Below are 19,874 nucleotides of genomic sequence, written 5' to 3'. Positions count from 1 at the left end.
TGAATCACCCAGTCTTGTGACAAGTTCACTTCAGTAGCTTCTGAGTCCAAAGAAACCTAATATAGAAAAAAAAAAAAAAAGAAGCTGAATAGGCCTACAGAAAGTGCTCTTTCGCCCTTGCAACTGCTTTTTTACAGTCACAAAAAAAATGATTGATTAGCAGTTGTCTGAGGATGATTTCTCCTGATGTTCAGGAGAAAAGTGCTCCATTTTTTCCAGAGGAAGTGTATTCCATTTTCTGGGGCAAGAGTATTCCATTTTCTGGGGCAAGAGTATTCCATTTTCTGGGGCAAGAGTATTCCATTTTTTGGGGCAAAAGTATTCCTTTTTTCAGAGGAAGAGTGTTCCATTTCCTTGGAAGAGTATTCTATTTTCCAGTGCAAGTGTATTTAATTTTCCAGGGCAAGATTATTCCATTTTTTTGGGGCAAGAGTATTCAATTTCTGGGGCAATAGTATTCCTGTCAGGGATGCAGGCGTGACCAGAAGTGTGTGGACTGACACAGGGAAACGTAGGCTTCAGATATAGTAAATAATATAATTTATTGAGACTAACAATACAAATATAAATGCAGTGCACCAAACCCCAAGCTAACACAAATAGATACAACAAGGTGAAACAAACCCAAACCTAAACTGATATAGATACACAGGTACATACACATATAGAGCACAATGTAGTCAGGCAGGCCGGGTCGATAACTATCGGGCAGGTAGGTACAGGAGGAGCAGGCGGAGAGTAGTCAGGGTCACAAACCAGGGATCAAACAGGAGAAGTCAGCAGAGGTCAGGATCAGGCAGGGTCGGCAACAAGTCAGGCAGAAACAGGAACAGGAACAGGAATGCAGGTTACAAGATACAGGGGCCCATGGAAAAGCACACACCAAGGCCCTGACTGTGAGTCTGGCCATTCCTTAAATACAACCCCTGCAATCAGCTTCAGGTGTTTTGGCTGACTGCAGGGGTGAGTCTCTGATTGCTGAGAGCACCCGCTGGCCAGCCCTGGTACTGCAGCCCACAAGGCAGGTGAGTCCCACCGTTATTGGCAAGTCCATTCCTGACAATTCCTTTTTCTGGGGCAAGAGTATTCCATTTTTTGGGGGTAAAAGTATTCATTTTTTTCAGAGGAAGAGTATTCCATTTTCCAAGGAAGAGTATTCCATTTTCCAAGGAAGAGTATTCCATTTTCCAAAGAAGAGTATTTCATTTTCCAAGGAGGAGTAATCCATTTTCCAAGGAAGAGTATTCCACTTTCCAAGGAAGAGTATTCCATTTTCTTGGGCAAGTGTATTCTTGAAAAAGTCAAACACTTCTGCGCTCAGACTATGGAACTTCAATAGTATATGGACACATAATGCTTTGTCAGTGTAGCCCTCCTAAGATTGGGACATCTTCAATCAACTGCAAAAACAAACACAAGAGGGTGCAAATGCCTAGTGCGTTACGACCATAAATATTATATTGATACCCAAAAACAATTGCATACTCACAAAGATAAAAAAACAGGAGTATTAAGCATCAATTCCAGTGGTAGGCTTCAGAGCTCTGAAGAAGTGGGCTTGACCCCTGAAACATGTCAGCCTTCCAACAATAAAGTATATGGCCAGATGACATCACCTACAGCTGGAGTTATTTGATACGACAGTTGTTTTTTATGTTTTGAGTAGACAGTTGTTTTTGGGTATCAGTACATATTTATGGTGGTAATGCCTTAGGCTTTTGCACCCTCCTTTATTTTCCAGGGGAAGAATATTTCATTTTCCAGGTGAAGAGTATCCCCTTTTTTTTTCCTTAAAGGGGAAGTGCAACCCATTTTTTTCCCAGTGGAATAATAGTCCATTTTCCATGGGAAAGGTAATCAGTTTTCCAGAGGAGAGTATTTTATTTTCCAGGGGAAAAGTATTTAGTTTTCCAGGGGAAGAGTATTCCATTTTCCAAGTGAAGAGTATTTTATGTTCAGATGAAAGTGAAGAATCCCTTAAAATGTAGGAATCATTTTCGTATTGAACTGTATTGTTGCTGTATTGTCTCCCTTTATATTGTAAAGTGCTGAGCAAACTGTTGGCGCTATATAAATCCTGTATAATAATAATAGTATTTTGTATGATGGAGTGTAAGAAGTGTTTTCTTTTAGTTATTACTGTTTTCTGTGTTCTTTTCTGCACTTTCAGAAAACCATCGTGCATTTTCTCCTTACTCTCATCCTATATCACAACGACCAAATGTCAGACCGTAAGTCCAGTGCTCATTGATTACTTTGGTGAAACACTTTGGGGTCCTTTAATGGTAGTAGAGCACAGTAAAATTTACTTTTTGATGCAAAAACTGCATGCTTGAGCACTTCTATTTCTAAGCCACCTCACACCTGTAAGCTTCCACATTCACCATATATATTGGACCAATATTCTTGCAGGTCAAAAGTGTTTATGAAGAAGTCTCCCAGCCGCCACATCCCAGCAGGTTGCATCATGTCCGGCACTACTAACTCTCTTCTCTCACATGCAATCCTAAATTTTTCTTAGCTCAGGTGATGCTCCGATCAGCTATACCAGATCTTCCTGGATGCAATCCTCTCTTCCTTCCCCTGAACATGCTTCTTTCCAGCATAATGTCCAAATGGAACTAACTGCTCCATAGTCATAAAGTGTTGTGTCAGCTTTTCAGCAAAAATGAAAAGGTGAACACCTTACACTCTCCCCACTAACCCCCCAGCCACTTCTGTACTTTCCTCCAGGGATGCTGAGCTGTCAGTGCCCACACAGCCGGTCCAGTGGTCCGAGGATTTGAATTTCCGCTTTATTTAACTCTTCTGGACCAGCTTCTGCACTAGGAATTGCGCTGGTCCTTCCCGAAAGAGACTTCTTCAGAGGCATTGGGCTGGCTAAACATTCATTTTCTTACACACACTGTATTGCCATCAGTTTATTATATCTCTTTTTAATTATTTTTTATTATATCTTTATTGATTTTTAAAAAAAATACAAAATCCACTTTATCAAAAAAAATCATAAAACACAAATTCATTCCACATCCATCCACTCCCCCTCTTCCTTTAACATCTACACGATTTCTCACAGTTGCCAGAAATGGTTCCAAAGAAACTACAGACAGTAGAGGAGAAAGTGGGCACCCCTGCCTTGTTCCATTGTGCATTCTGAAAAACTTTAACAATGATCCGTTTACCATCACCACTGCTGATGGGCTTCTATATAACTCTTTGATCCACTTTAACATTCTAGGCCCAACTCCTAGTATCTCCAGCGTATCTATCATAAATCCCCAATCTACTCTATCAAAGGCCTTTTCAGCATCTATTGATAAGATAACCCCTGAGGCCTTCCCTTTTCTACTTTTTTTTGCAAAAGAAGCAAAGATCTTAATTCTTTGTCCCTTCCTTCTCTACCCAGAATCAATCCTACTTTATCTAAGTGTATTCATTCTGGCATCAGCTCTCTTAACCTAGTTGCTAATACCTTCACATATAATTTTGTATCAGCATTTAATAAAGATATAGGTCTATAACTGGTACACCGCGACCCATCTTTCCCCTCTTTAGGTATAACTATATAACAGAGCTTGAGCAGCAGCAGAGTCGGGTGGAAGATATCAGCTCAATGACTGTTTACTGACTCGGAATGTAAAAGTGTGGAAAAATGCATGTTGTCTGGCCATGCAGAGCTTAGGGGGACCCAAACAAATCCAGTAGCCCTCGAGAGGGTAGTGCTACTTTCATATATTCAGAATTTATTAGCAGGTGCTTTTGACCTCATTCTGACCTGTTTCAAGTAAGTTTTGCATTTCCAAACAAAAGCCCATTGACACATGCGTATTGCTTATACGCTTTCTGGTTAGTGTGTATTTCTACCATTCGCACTGGGAATCAAGGAGCACCTTTTAATTGGACTGTGTTTCATCATTATTTCTTATGATCTTTTAACAGCGCTGCATTTTGTTTATATATGAATTGTCTGTTAATGTTTAAACATGCTGTCATACTGTAGACACTCCAGAATTCCATTGCTCCTCCACACAACAAATGTCAGTAGGGGTGATAGATTTACGTACATGTCAGGAAGAGGTATATGAATCTTTTGCATAGAGCAGGGAGGCACAGAGTCTAGAGCATCCATACCACAGAAATTCCATCCTTGATGTTTGTTCAGGTGCTCAGGCCCTTGCTTGCTAGGGCACTGTTGCCTGTGCAGCCCATAGCATCTTAGCAACAGGTGATTCATCCCCGGGCCCCAACCAGCTTCGGGCCCTGAGATTTCCTGGCCGAGAACTGGAAGTAAACAAAGGGGCGCAGATGCTGGTCACATCATTGTCCAAATATGGCAGTTGTCAGCTTCCTAGCAATCAAGGAGTCCTGTGCACTTCCCAGCATAAAATGCCCCATTCTGAGCACTGGCATCTCTGTGTGCCAACTGAGTCTTGGTTCTAGATACCACCAGTCTGCTTATCTGCAAACTGGCAGTAAGGCCTCGTTCATATTTATGTTTTGGGGGGGCGTAAACGCATGTAACTGAGCCATTTTTCACCACCCCCCAACCACTCTACTGTCTAATCTTAATTCACAGAAGACAAAAGGGTAGAATAAATTTAAACCAAAAAACTTCCCATTGTGTAGTATGTAAACATTTATTGATAAAAAAGGCAGTTTGGACGGAAGCGTTGTGACGTCATTTCTTACAGACACCTCAAAGCAGTTTTTCTTGCCTGCATGGGTCTGTGGACCCTGTTTTTAATGTGAGTAGTCACCTTTTTTTAATCAATAAATGTTTACATACTACACTATGGGAGTTTCTTGGTTTAATTTTCCATGTGGGGGCCACTGGAGAGGAGAGTATTTGGCCATATCCGTGAGGGGACACCTGAGCCATTACTGCTGGTATGCTTCCTATCTCCACCATAGAGGATTATCCAGACCGACATCGAGGGATATCATCATTTGAGTGCATTCAAAAGCCTTATGACCCCTTGTGGGTCGCAGCGTGGAGATGAGCACGCACGCTAGCTGGTGGAGGATTTGTGAGTTTTATAGTGATCACCGGATGTTTCACGACCTTTGTTGAAGATACACAGATTCATTGGGACTTACACTTTATTGTGGCACTTTACATTTCTTTATTTATATCATCTTATGTACCATTGATCACTCCATTTGGTCACGGATTTATTTATTCTATATTGTCACTTTTATTTACACTGTGTGGCTTTATTTACTTGCATTGAGTGTTTTTCTTGCCCATATTTTTGTTCACGATTTATTGGTTCATGTATTTTATTACTATAGTATTATTATTTGTTATATGATTTTTATTTCACATTGTGGAGGTTTAGTTATAATATTTTTATTGAGTAGCGCAGCATCATTCAGTCTTCATTTGTTTTCACTATTGGGAATATAGGTAATTGTCTGTGGCCACTCGGGGGGGGGGGGGTTGTGTTTCTAGGGTTTGTGGCAGCGCAGGCGGATTCGGATTCATCCTTTTCATTGTTTCCATGTTGAGTGTTTACATTACTAAAAGGTAGATGGATGACTTTTACTTCGTTCTAAACTAGTATCATATATATTTATATTCCTGTTTTGTTTTTGCATAGTGCTGAGTCAGTGAATTTTGCTACAAGCGCACCACAAAAGAAAACGAATGTAAGTATGGCTAACATTTGACTTATGATTTAGGCCCCATTCACCCTTCAGCAGGGCATCAGAATCATGCTAAAATCGGGACAAAATGCGCAATGTACGTTTGGGTGCCATTCGTTCTAATGGCTCCCCAAACACACTATGAAAGCTGGTGTTTTGTGGTGCAAAAAATGGCCAAAATTACATTGCCCAAAAACGCACCAAAGTTGGCTCCAGAAAAAAAAAAAAAAGGTACAGGAGTTACTTTGGCGCCTATTTGGAGTGAAGGGCGCCCACATTGTGTCTCTCCACAAACGTGCAAAAAATGTGATGCGGGGGCGGCTTTAAACCCAACAGCACATACAGTATTTATTATACTGCAGTGTAGCAATCCTTAGATGTGATGGCTGCATAAGTTTTCTTTTTTTTAGGCTTTGTTTGCCTTATTTTCAACTAGTGATCTGGCCAGTAAGTCTGTTTTTCAACAAAACAAACTCTCCTGCAAATGTAGCAATTAGAGTGATGAGACAAACCATTCACCACTGGCAAGGGTGTTCATCATGGTCAACTTTTATGTAAAACCTTTACCCCAAAAATAATAAAACTGTTTGCTGTAGCTGTTTATAGAAACATAGAAAAGTTATGGCAGAAAAAGACTAGAGTGGTCCATCCAGTCTGGCTGTTTTTTTTTTTTTTTGGGTGGGGGTTTAAATTTTTTTTTTGGAACTTTTTTTGTCTGAGTATAGATCCATGCTTGTCCCACACATGTTTGAAGCTCTATATAAAGTGTGACCTGGAGTTTGGCAAATTGTTAGTGTATTTAAATATTCTAGTACATCTAACACTCCCCTTCCCATAGGCCAGGGGTGGGCAAACTTTTTGACTTGAGGGCCGCAATGGGTTCATATATTGGACCCGGGGGCCGGACCAAGAGTAGATGAATGATGTGTATGTGTGAATTAATATAAATTAAATTAAAATTTGTAACATTAAATGTTTAGATTAATTTAAGGTAGAAAAGCATAAAAAGAGTTATTATACAAAACTTTTATGCCCCCCACTAGCTGCTGGCCGGCCCAGCCACTACCATGCCTTCCATAGTAAGTATAGTAATATTCCCCCATAGAAAGCATAGTAATTCATCCCCCCTATAGTAATTCATTCCCCATATTAATTCATCCCCCATATAGTATTTCATCCCCCATATAGTAATTCATCCCCCATATTAATTCATCCCTCATATAGTATTTCATCCCCCATATAGTATTTCATCCCCCATATAGTAATTCATCCCTCATATAGTATTTCATCCCCCATAGTACTATTCCCCCCCAAGTAGTAAGCCAAGTTCCCCCTGTGTCAATTCACTTACCTTTGCTCCGCGCGTTCCTCTCGCCGTGTTCCCGCGCCGTTCCGGTCTTCAGGGCGGACTGTGAGAGGAGCCTAGCTCCTCTCACGTTCGTCACGCTGCCCCGTCTACACACATCCTGACAGCCAATGTTTGCCTGCCCTGGCTGTTTTTTTTTTTTATCACGCTCCGCGGGCCGGATTAAAAGGTCCGCCGGGCCGTATACGGCCCGCGGGCCGTAGTTTGCCCATTGCTGCCATAGGCTGAGAATGCTGCTGTCTACTGCCCCCCCCCCCCCCCGTGGAGAGAGAGAGAGTCTGTGTGTGTGTGTTTTGTGCGTTGGGGGGGGGGGCGCTCTAATACAGGTGTGTTACTGGCCAGATCACCAGGGGAAAACAGAGGGAAAAAACCTAGAAAACAGAAAACGAATGCAGCCACCACATCTAGGTATTCATAAGCTGCCATATGTTAGGTTTTGGGTTTAGTATTGCTTTGATGTACACAGTGTACTTTTATTGTTTTATAATATTATGTTTTCCTAGTTTACTATTGCTGCACCAACAAGACTGTCACGGATCTGCTCACCCCATGAGAGATGCCTAGGTGAGTTCATAGAGTTACTATGGTGGAATATGATCATGTCAAATAGACAAATCAAAACATGTTTACATTTCTCTATTACATTTTGACACTTTTTTTGCTGAGAGATTTATATTGAAATCTGATAAAATGAACTTCTGTTCTGTCCTGCTTATATTTAAGTTGCTTTCCTCGGTCACTTCAATTACTGCATATGTTGTATGAAGATAGCTATAGCCGCTATAACAGTGGCATAGCAGGCCAACATTTTTGGGCAGAAAAAGTTTATACTTTTTTTTTTTTTTTAGATCCCATGTAATGCAGATCAGCAATTAAATGTGTGAATTGCCACCCCTGATTCAGACTGTTTACATGCAATGTATACCCTCTTGCTGACCGCTTCACGTATGAGTGGCAAAGCAGCATCTCTGCTCTGGATCATGTATATAATACGTGCTCCAGCTCCTCCAGGTAGGGGCAGGGCCGGACTGACAACTCATGGGGCCCCTGTGTCCTTGCTCAAACTCAAAAAAGCCTATGAAAAAGGTACCAAGGGCATCTCATGGGGCCCCTACTGACCCCGGGCCCTCGGGCAGTGCTCGAGTTTCTAAATGGGCAGTCTGCCCCTGGATAGGGGGAACACACACGCACATGTGATTAGTCACAACACAAGCCGATCAGTGGATCCCAGCCTCACTTGCTGATCGGTGAAGAGGATGACAGGATAGAGTTCTGTGAATGCAAACAACACAGAGCTCTGTCCTGACAGTGTGCATGAGCTGTTTTTTTGTTTCCCTAAAAAGCAGGGAAAAAAAACTCTGCACATCCTTTAGCTCTGGTTCACACTGATGCGATGCGGAATTTGCAGCGTTTTCAGTGCGAATTCTGCACCGCATCAGAGTCGCACCCCGTTCACGCGAACCGCTGTGGGTATGTTAACACCCCGAAATCGGTCCACAAAACACGTTGCGATGCGCAGAATCGGATTCCATAGGTGTGAATACCCATGCGATCCGATTCTAGTGCGGACCCAAAAAAGGGTCCTGCATGTTTTTGGTGTGGGTGCGGTGCGAATAGAGTCATACAAAATGTACAGCTCCAATCGGACCGCACACAAATCACATGTGATTTGCACAGGAATGCGGTGCGGTTCCTGTGCAAATCACATGCGATGTACCGCACCGCATATATGTGAACCCGGGCTCAGTAAAGTCACAACACAGTAGATACACCAAGCATTGTTAGGTGCACAGTTAACCCCTTCTCAGCCAGTGTCATTAGTACAGTGTCAGTATACACTCACCAGCCACTTTATTAGGTACACCTGTTCAATTGCTTGGTAACCAATCAGCTAATCAATCACATGGCAGCAATTCAATGCATTTAGGCATCTAGATGTGGTGAAGACAACTTGCTGTAGTTCAAACCGAGCCACAGAATGGGGAAGAAAGGGGATTTAAGTGATTTTGACCGTGGCATGGCTGTTGGTGCCAGAAGGGCTAGTCTGAGAATTTCAAAAACTGCTCATTTACTGGGATTTTCACACACAACCATCTCTAGGATTTATAGAGAATGGTCCGAAAAAAAAGAGAAAATATCCAGTGGGAAGCAGGGGTGGACTGACCATTTTGAAACTCAGGCACTGCCCGAGGGTCAGGGTCAGTAGGGGGCCCCATGAGGTGCCCATGGTACCTTTTTCATAGGCTCTTTTGAGTTTGGGCAAGGACACAGGGGCCCCATGATCCCCTATTGCCCGAGGGCCCCATGAGTTGTCAGTCCGCCCCTGGTGGGAAGCAGTTGTGTGGATGAAAAAGCCATGTTGATGCCAGAGGACAATGGGCAGACTGGTTTCTGCAACATTCAGATGGTAGGGTCAGAATTTGGGGTAAACAACATGAAAGCATGGATCTATCCTGCCTTGTATCAATGGTTCAGGCTGGTGGTGTCATGGTGTGGTGGATCCATCCTGCCTTGTATCAATGGTCCAGGCTGGTGGTGGTGGTGTCATGGTGTGGTGGATCCATCCTGCCTTGTATCAGTGGTTCAGGCTGGTGCTGGTGTAATGGTGTGGTGGATCCATCCTGCCTTGTATCAATGGTTCAGGCTGGTGGTGGTGTAATGGTGTGGTGGATCCATCCTGCCTTGTATCAGTGGTTCAGGCTGGTGGTGGTGTAATGGTGTGGTGGATCCATCCTGCTTTGTATCAATGGTTCAGGCTGGTGGTGGTGGTGTCATGGTGTGGTGGATCCATCCTGCCTTGTATCAATGGTTCAGGCTGGTGGTGTCATGGTGTGGTGGATCCATCCTGCCTTGTATCAATGGTTCAGGCTGGTGGTGTCATGGTGTGGTGGATCCATCCTGCCTTGTATCAATGGTTCAGGCTGGTGGTGGTGCTGTCATGGTGTGGTGGATCCATCCTGCCTTGTATCAATGGTTCAGGCTGGTGGTGGTGTCATGGTGTGGTGGATCCATCCAGCCTTGTATCAGTGGTTCAGGCTGGTGGTGGTGGTGTCATGGTGTGGTGGATCCATCCTGCCTTGTATCAATGGTTCAGGCTGGTGGTGGTGGTGTCGTGGTGGGGGGATTTTCTTGGCACTAATAAAGTGGCCAGTGAGTGTATATTATTAGCACTAGTCACTGTTTTAGTGTCAGTGGCAGTTAGTCAGCTCCCACTCAGTGTCAGATTGCCCATCACAATCCTGTTATAAGTCGCTGATCGCCGCCATTACTGCTATGAAAAAATAAATAAAAATTCCAGTGTATATACACCATAATTTGCAGACACTATAAATTTTGTGCAAAACAATCAATATACATCTTGCCTAAATTTATGAAGAAATTTGAATTTTTACATTTGTTATTGGATATATTTTATAGCAGAAAGTAAAAAAGTTTTTTTTTTAAATTTTGGTGTTTTTTAGCTTATATAATAAAATAAAAACACAGAGTGGTGATCAAAAACCACCGAAAGACTGCTTTGTGTGAAAAAATTATATAAATTTAATTTGGGTACAGCGTTGCATGACTGCACAATTGTCAGTTAAATTAGTGCAGTGCTAAATAGCAAAAAGTAGCCTGGTCATGAAGGGGGTAAAATCTTCTGGAGGGCAAGTGGATACATTGATTCAGGCATAGTTTTACCTGCCCTAACTATTACATGTTAGTTCCGCTCACACCTATGCAGGTGCAACAGTGCACGTGTGATTCTGCTTGTTGTGTTTAGGGCAGCCCATTCATTTCAATGGGCTTCACTACTCACAAAAATCGCACAACAGAAATGCACGACTGTAGGAGGGGCTTGTGATTGACTAGGTGTTGGCGCCAAAAACACAAGTCCCTGCCCCACTCCACCCCCCCCCCTCCTTGCTAGAACAGTGAATTTCCTGCTGAGGCTGTACCCTCTACCATCTTGTGCCCACTCCATGCTAGAGGCTTCCTCCCAACATTCCAAGCCATTGCCCTTTATATCCCCAAAGGGAGGAATGTCCACACATAGAGTTGCTGCATTTTACTGGTTGTAAATGGCACAGTCACATCACACGGACATACTATCCAGCATCACTTGACAGTACATTGTCCATCACATGTAGTGGACGGTCCACAGTAGTCAAATGTGAAAGCATCTTGCGGCTTTTTCAGTAAGCTGTCTTCCTTAACAGTACTTCCTCCATCATTAGTACTCACTGGGATAGAATCTCTGCAGTCATCTCCTCCATGGGTACATCTCTCCTGGGTTCCTTCAGGGAAATAGCTTCACTCCAGAGAACTCCTGACCTGGCCTCTAAGGCCTCTCTCAACCTGTCCCTGCCACCACCTCTGTAAGGGTCAGGAAGTCCACAGCTGCCTCTCCTGGGTGCAGGTTTACCTCTCCCCAGCCACAAACCCAGACCAGGACTGGGCTGGCTACATGTGGGGTGTTTGGCTCACACCTTCACTAGGGCTCCTCCCAATCTGGCTTTTATCTAGGCACTGATTCACCCATGACATCACAGCAGGAGGGCTCCAACTCAAAAGGGGCCTAACACCTGATGACACTGCTTTCTGTAACTAGACACTATTCTGGAACAGAGCCACCTAGAGGCAGACTAGCTAACTGCACCTACTTACTCTACTCTTTTTTAAAAAATGATGCTGCACCAAAACACACGATACCTTGTTACCATGAGTTTTCACGCATGCTTATGGGTGCTATTAAGAATAAATTGCGCCATTGTGTACTTGCAAAAAGGATGCATTTTTTTGTGAATTCTGGAAACATGCACGATTTTCTGCTTGTTCCCGCAACACACAAATGTCAATCTAACGTTACAAAGGATATTTTCGAACGTTTACTTCTGTATTTGTAGTAAGCAGTCTTTCATTTTACAGGTCACAATCCTCACAAAAGTAATACTACCGGCTCATTAAGGTAAACCATTTGAAAATTTGTATGTTGGTTTAATACAGGCATGTCCAAAGTCCGGCCCGCGGGCCATTTTAATACGGCCCTCCAACAGCCCTCCCTGCTCTGTGTAATGTGGCCCTCCCACGGCCCTCCCTTCTATGGCAGACAGTCTTCTGCTTGAGAGCAGCGGGCAGTGCGCATGCCTGACTGCGGCGCGTTCTCCCTGGTCTGTGTAAATGCGGCTGTCGCACGGCCCTCCCTTCTGTGGCAGACAGTCTTCTGCTTGAGAGCAGTGCGCATGCGTGACTGCGCCGCGCTGGGAGCGACAGAGGGTGGTGACGTCAGGGCCGGGCTTCCAGCGTGAAGTGTGTTTCTCTTCCCCTCCCGGCTGCCGAGCAGAGACTTCAGCTCCAGCTACCTTTTTCACCCTTCACATTAGTGCAGGTAAGTTTTTTTTAAATTTATTTTCAATACATTGTGAAAACTCAGCTGTCAGTTGATCTTAATGTTATGAAATGAAAAGTATGTCGTTTGCAATTAACTTGGCATAAAATAATTTATTTGCATTTAATTGTAATGGCTCAAAGAATGTTTGGAAAAATGTTCGGCCCTCCACCATGTTCACTTCATCCAATCTGGCCCTCTTTGAAAAAAGTTTGGACACCCCTGGTTTAATAGATGTAGTGATCTTACAACTAAACTCCAAGAATTCAGCCCCTTTATAAAATGCGATGGCATAGCTTGAGTTAAAGTGTTCCTAAACCCGGGACCCTGCATTCACTATATCCGGTCTCCCCGGACCCTGCATTCACTATATCCGCTCTCCCCGGACCCTGCATTCACTATATCCGGTCTCCCAGGACCCTGCATTCACTATATCCGGTCTCCCAGGACCCTGCATTCACTATATCCGGTCTCCCCGGACCCTGCATTCACTATATCCGCTCTCCCCGGACCCTGCATTCACTATATCCGCTCTCCCAGGACCCTGCATTCACTATATCCGGTCTCCCCGGACCCCGCATTCACTATATCCTCTCTCCCCGGACCCCGCATTCACTATATCTGGTCTCCCCGGACCCTGCATTCACTATATCCGGTCTCCCCGGACCCTGCATTCACTATATCCGGTCTCCCCGGACCCTGCATTCACTATATCCGCTCTCCCAGGACCCTGCATTCACTATATCCGGTCTCCCCAGACCCTGCATTCACTATATCCGGTCTCCCCGGACCCTGCATTCACTATATCCTCTCTCCCCGGACCCCGCATTCACTTTATCCGCTCTCCCCGCACCCCGCATTCACTATATCCGGTCTCCCCGGACCCCGCATTCACTATATCCGCTCTCCCCGAACCCCGCATTCACTTTATCCGCTCTCCCCGGACCCCGCATTCACTATATCCGCTCTCCCCGGACCCCGCATTCACTATATCCGGTGTCCCCGGACCCCGCATTCACTATATCCGGTCTCCCCGGACCCTGCATTCACTATATCCTCTCTCCCCGGACCCTGCATTCACTTTATCCGCTCTCCCCGCATTCACTATATCCGGTCTCCCCGGACCCCGCATTCACTATATCCGCTCTCCCCGAACCCCGCATTCACTTTATCCGCTCTCCCCGGACCCCGCATTCACTATATCCGCTCTCCCCGAACCCCGCATTCACTTTATCCGCTCTCCCCGGACCCCGCATTCACTATATCCGCTCTCCCCGGACCCCGCATTCACTATATCCGCTCTCCCCGGACCCCGCATTCACTATATCCGCTCTCCCCGAACCCCGCATTCACTTTATCCGCTCTCCCCGGACCCCGCATTCACTATATCCGCTCTCCCCGGACCCCGCATTCACTATATCCGCTCTCCCCGAACCCCGCATTCACTTTATCCGCTCTCCCCAGACCCCGCATTCACTATATCCGCTCTCCCCGGACCCCGCATTCACTATATCCGGTCTCCCCAGACCCCGCATTCACTATATCCGCTCTCCCAGGACCCTGCATTCACTATATCCGGTCTCCCCGGACCCTGCATTCACTATATCCGGTCTCCACGGACCCGGCCTTCACTATATCTGGTCCCCCACAGTACACACAACATGGAATACAATTATTTTAATAAATATAAACGGCTAAATACCTTTTCTCATCAGCACTTAGAGCAATCTTCTGACTTCAGCCGAGCACTGGTAAAGCTTGCAGGAGGAGGTTTCATTCTCCTCTGACTGTCCTATGAGGCTGCATAACCTCTGACCCTCTGTCTGGACCGTGCTCATTGACCCTGTGCTGATTACATGCACTCTCCCAAGAAAAAAAAAAACCTTTCTCGCAATACACACTAAACTGAGCGTGTGCATGAGGCTATGGGTTCAGTCTGTCTTATCTGGTGGACATTTGAACAAGAGGAGGAGCAGAGAAGTCAGCATCAAACTGCCTTTTAACATGATGCAGAGGGTTAACCCCTTAGGTTCCACAGTGAGTATAACAAGCACGCTTTACTGCATATATAGATGGATTTTTACTGTTGTGGGTTTAGTAACACTAACTCAAGATATACAGTGTGTATAAAGTAATAAAGATTTTTCAGGAAAACAGATTACAGGGCTATTAAGTGGTGGATGTATATGGATTATTTCTGGAGAATAGGGATTTAGTGTCACGGTGGGAGTCGTGTAGTCACGTCTGCACGTTGGCACCTTCTTCCAGGTTCAGAGTGCGTGCCCCCACCCCCTTCGCTGACGCTCACTGTCGACACAGCGGAATATTGTCAGCAGGTTTCAGCCAACCATTCATGGTTAAGACCTGCTGATCAGCTGTGCCCAATCACAGCCCAGAGCTCTGTGCTGACAAACACATAGGGTTCTGTACAGAGGGATCTGATCAGTTTCTTTTCCCTACAAAGCAGGGAGAAGGAACAGACAGACATTTAGTAAAAAGCAGCACCTATTAATTACACACATTGAAGTGGAGCTCCAGTCTCTGGCTGTTTTTTTTTTTTTCCAAGTCTGCAGCTACAGTTTTTGTAGCTGCTGCCTTTTTTTTCACCGCTCACCTGTCCTAGGATCCAGCGGTATCCTCACTGCAGCTGGGTTCACCGGCCATCCTGTGTTCTGTTCAGTTCTTCAGTGTGGGCACCGGGCTGTGACAGCTTGCAGCTTCACAACCGGGTGCCCACTGCGCATGCGCGAGCAACGCTGTGTATTGTGAATGGTTGGACCTGTCACATGTCCCAGAAGACTTCGAAGGGGAGGAGAACGTCCGCTTTCCCACTGTGGAAGTGGGAAAGGGTGCTTGTCAAAATCGGGTACCCACTACCTGCTCCCCCAATGTGCCCATGTGGGGGACGTGTCCTTAAAACAGAACTTCCTCTTTTGGGTGGAGCTCCCCTTTAACCTCTTGGCACCAGCCGCATGCAAATGTGCTGCCTCCCGGCGTCTGGACCTAGACGCCGAGCGGTCACGCATTTGCGTGCAATAAAAAAAAAACGTGCTGAGAGCGAGCGCCCTGCATGCTCCCAGCACACATGTCCGGTACTCACGGAAAGGTTCCGATCTCCTCTTTCAATAGGGACCTTTCCCAATCATGTGACCGCTGTGACGGCGTGTCTCAGCCCTCCTATCCCTCTTGTATTGAACTGTATTGTTGCTGTATTGTCTCCCGTTATATTGTAAAGCGCTGAGCAAACTGTTGGCACTATATAAATCCTGTATAATAATAATTATTATTATTATACAGTATTTATATAGCGCCAAAGGGTTTGCTCAGCACTGTACAGTAGCAAGGGGGACAGAACATGAGACAAGACAGTAACAATACAATACACGAGGGGTTCGAGGGCCCTGCTCTTTCGAGCTTACAATCTAGGAGGGAGGGGAAGGTGGTACAGGAGGAGATGGCTGTGGGGGATGGAGTGGTGGGAGGAGTGGAGGAGGTTAGTTGTTAGGCGAGGTCGGGTGTTAGGTGAGGTTGGGGTAGGCTTCCCTGAAGAGGAGGGTTTTCAGGGTGCGCCTGAAGGTGAGGAGGTTAGATGACAGTCTGATGGATTGGGGTAGGGAGTTCCAGAGGATGGGGGAAGTCCTGGAGAAGTCCTGCAATCGGGCATGGGAGGAGGAGACCAGGGAGCTAGAGAGCAGGAGGTCCTGTGAGGAGCGGAGGGCACGGGTAGGGTGGTATCTGGGTATAATAATATAGTAGCACAGTGTTAAATTGCAAAAAATGGCCTGGTCATGAAGGAGGTAAAATCTTCCTTGGTTCAAGTGGTTAAGATGCAGCGGTTTGTGGTTTTTAAGCAGGAATTATTGTTGTCAGTATTAATAATCTTAGACTCATGTTGCTATGGGCACCATAGTTGGTACACATTTTTTTTTTTTGCGATATATTTATTATAACGTAAACTGTTCCATTTGAACGCCATACTCAATATAAAAAATTACTTTGAACGTTGAATCCATACTTTGCTCTATACAGGTCCACTGGTGGCTCCTTGCAGCCCAACGTTTATCACCAGCTGTCACAGTCGACATCACAGACAGACCTCAGAGGTTCCTGGAACTTCTCAAGCCCAAGAGTATCTCAGCTACTTTCCCAGCCATCCTCCTCCCAATCCTCAAAGGTCCGACAGCCAATTACTCTTACCAACATTCTGCAGCGCCGTCATTAAGAATCTTCTCCTTACGTAGATTGGATGGATTACACGGAAAGTTCAGAAAAGTTCTCTGTTGATGTTCCTTCTTGTCCTATGACATTGTCACACACTTAAAGGATAACTACACCCAAGGACAAATATGTAATACAGAGGTTGGACAAAAAAAAAAAAATGGAAACGCTACATGATTTGTGGGTGTCTAAGGGACGGCATGTTTTGCATTGAAAAGTGATGTAACATTCTTTTGCTTCCGCTGTGTGATGAGACACCTAGCTAACAGGTGGGAAGCCTCACTTTCATCATTCACAGGGTCATGTCAGGGCTTACTGAGCTTCATAAAGGGCAAACTATTGGTGCCGCTTAGCTGCGGTCTCTGTGACCGAAGTTGCCAATTTATTTGCCGTGTGGCAAGGTATAGTATGAAAGGTTATGACGACATATACAGTTTCCCGGAAAACATCGTCTGATAGACATAAGCGCGGTCGTGACTGAACTTGCCAATTTATTTTCTGTGTCACTGTATCGAAGGGTACGATGGCATATTATTATACGGGATTTATATAGCACCAACAGTTTGCGCAGAGCTTTACAGAATAAAAGTGAGACAGTACAGTTACAATACAATAAAAACACAAAGAGTATTAAGAGGGCCCTGCGCATAAGAGCTTACACTCTAATAGATGACGTTTCTGGGAAATCGTCATCTGATCAGCATAAGTGCGATCGACATGGTCAACTGACCAAAAGAGACAAAAGGACATTGCACTGGAATGTGACCTGGAGTAAGAAAACAACTGCTGCAAAAGTGACTGCAGAGCTCAATCTCAGTCCCGTGAAGACCGAGACCTGTGGAGACTGAGATTGAGCTCTGCAGTCACTTTTGCAGCAATTCTTTTCTTATTCCAGGTCACAATCCTGCGCAATGTCCTTTTGTTTCCTGATGTTTATCAGACTATGTTTTCCAGGAATCTGTATAAGCCGTCATAACCTTTGATACCGTACCTCGCAACACGGCAAATAAATTGGCAACGTCGGTCACAGAGGCACCAGCTAAGCGGCACCAACAATTTTCCCTCTTGGAAGCTCAGTAAGCTCTGACATGACTCCGTATTACTAGCTGAGCACGCAGTGATTATGTCAGAGCCAGGGGCGGACTGATAACTCATGGGGCCCCCGGGCAATAGGGGATCATGGGGCCCCTGTGTCCTTGCCCAAACTCAAAAAAGCCTATAAAAAAGGTACCAGGGGCATCTCATGGGGCCCCCTCCTGACCCCGGGCCCTCGGGCAGTGCTCGAGTTTCCAAATGGTCAGTCTGCCCCTGGTCAGAGCTTACGGAGCTTCAAAGAGGGAAAATTGTTTGTGCCGCTTAGCTGGTGCCTCTGTGACTGAAGTTGCCAATTTATTTGCCATGCCGCGAGGTCCAGTATCAAAGTTTATGACGGCATGTACAGTTTCCCGGAAAACATCATCTGATAAGCATAAGCGCGGTCGACATGGTCAGCTGACCGAAGGAAACAAAAAGGACATTGCGCAGGATTGTGACCCGGAATAAGAATACAACTGTTGCAAAAGTACCTGCAGATCTCAATCTCAGTCTTCACGGGGCTCACTCTTCACGGGACTGAGATTGAGCTCTGCAGTCACTTTTGCAGCAGTTGTTTTCTTACTCCAGGTCACAATCCTGCGCAATGTCCTTTTGTCTCTTTCGGGCAGTTGACCATGTCGATCGCACTTATGCTGATCAGACGACATTTTCCCAGAAACTGTATCTATTAGAGTGTAAGCTCTTATGAGCAGGGCCCTCTTAATTCTCATTTGTTTTATTGTACTGTAACTGTAATGTCTCACTTTTATATTGTAAAGCTCTGTGCAAACTGTTGGTGCAATATAAATCCCGTATAATAATAATATGCCATCATACCCTTTGATAAGGCGACACAGCAAATAAATTGACAAGTTCAGTCACGACCGCGCTTATGTTTATCAGACGATGTTTCCCGGGAAACTGTATAATCTTTGATATTGTACCTCGCAAATAAATTGGCAACTTCAGTCACAGAGGCACCAGCTAAGCAACACCAACAATTTGCCCTCTGTGAAGCTCAGTAAGCTCTGACATGACTCCGTATTACTAGCAGCGCACGCAGTGATTGAGGAAAGTGAGGCTTCCCACCTGTTAGGTAGGTGTCTCATCACGCAGCGGAAGCAAAAGATTGTTACATCACTTCTGCTTTCACCGCCAGACATGTCGCCACTTTCACACCTGCAAATCATGTAGTGTTTACATTATTTTGTCCAACCCCTGTATATTGCAGTTTACAGTCCTTAGGTGTGCTGGCTGTCTTAGTTTTTCTTTTTCCAAGTTAAGAACATTTTCAGGAAACACAGAATACCCGTTGATCCTACCAGAAGTGCCGTGTCCTTGTCACTTCTTTTGAGCTGCACGGAAGAATATCTTCCTCCTTGGCTATCTTCTGTAAACTACTAATTTCACTGCCCCCCATGTAATGGAGATGGTTTGTAGTCCATATCAGAACAGCTTAGGGTGACATCCATGGCTTTCTCCATAGATACAATGGAGAAGTGATGTAGTCACCCAGGGACAGGAAATGTTTTAGTTTCAGGATTGTGAGGTGCAAATAGAGCAAAAGAAGTGTGAAAAAAGTGCAGCCACCACACCTATGACTATTAAGCTGCAATATATAATTTTTGGGGTTCAGATACACTTTAAGGGCTTATTCACAACACGCTTCATTTAAACAGAGCGCAACGCGTCACAACATCCCGCAACACACATGAAGGCAATACGAATGTAAAGTATTTTGATTCCTGCTGTTAAAAAAAGAAAAATACACCGTAACCAGTTAAAAACCCATTTACTGCTTGTCAACACGCTAAGCGCAACACATGTGGTGTGAATTCAGCCCCAAAATTGACAACAGATCCCCAAGTTTTTAGACAAGGGCAAGGCTTGTTTTTGTTAAATGTAATGCAATTAAAATGTAGTCTTCATTTCTGGTTCCATTCTAGAACAGTTCCAGTTTCAAAATGTTGTTCTTGGTTGAATAAAAGAGCACGTAATGCATCTATTTAGAGTCATGGTCTTCACATGCATGTCATAAAAGATTTCCCAGCACACGTACCAGCCAGCCTGCAAAGCCACCAAACTGATCCGGTCTGACAAGTCACGTTAAAACAGGTTTTTGTTGGCACACATTTGCAATTATATGCGTAAGCTGCAGTGCCCATGTCAAGGTTCCTCTCTCTAGTACAGTCAGAACTCTAT

General features: G+C 44.9%; 1 protein-coding gene across 1 annotated transcript in view; it reads left to right on the top strand.

Annotated features, from left to right (window-relative positions):
- RNF212 (ring finger protein 212) overlaps positions 1 to 16,755 on the top strand; it is a 63,035-nt gene extending 46,280 nt beyond the window's left edge. Inside the window, exons 7-11 of the mRNA XM_089655520.1 lie at positions 2,171 to 2,231; positions 5,601 to 5,649; positions 7,516 to 7,576; positions 11,921 to 11,960; positions 16,410 to 16,755. Coding sequence (XP_089511646.1) covers positions 2,171 to 2,231; positions 5,601 to 5,649; positions 7,516 to 7,576; positions 11,921 to 11,960; positions 16,410 to 16,602 — 404 coding nt within the window. The 3' untranslated portion in view covers positions 16,603 to 16,755. The remainder of the gene's footprint in view (positions 1 to 2,170; positions 2,232 to 5,600; positions 5,650 to 7,515; positions 7,577 to 11,920; positions 11,961 to 16,409) is intronic.
- Positions 16,756 to 19,874: the final 3,119 nt, after the last annotated feature.

The sequence above is a fragment of the Staurois parvus genome, unplaced genomic scaffold (genome assembly GCF_062004578.1).
Source record: "Staurois parvus isolate SC_StPar_1 unplaced genomic scaffold, SC_StPar_1.0 ptg000845l, whole genome shotgun sequence".
In the NCBI taxonomy this organism is placed as follows: Eukaryota; Metazoa; Chordata; class Amphibia; order Anura; family Ranidae; genus Staurois; species Staurois parvus.
Note: the sequence above shows the minus strand (reverse complement) of the source record. Positions and strands in the feature narration are given on the sequence as shown.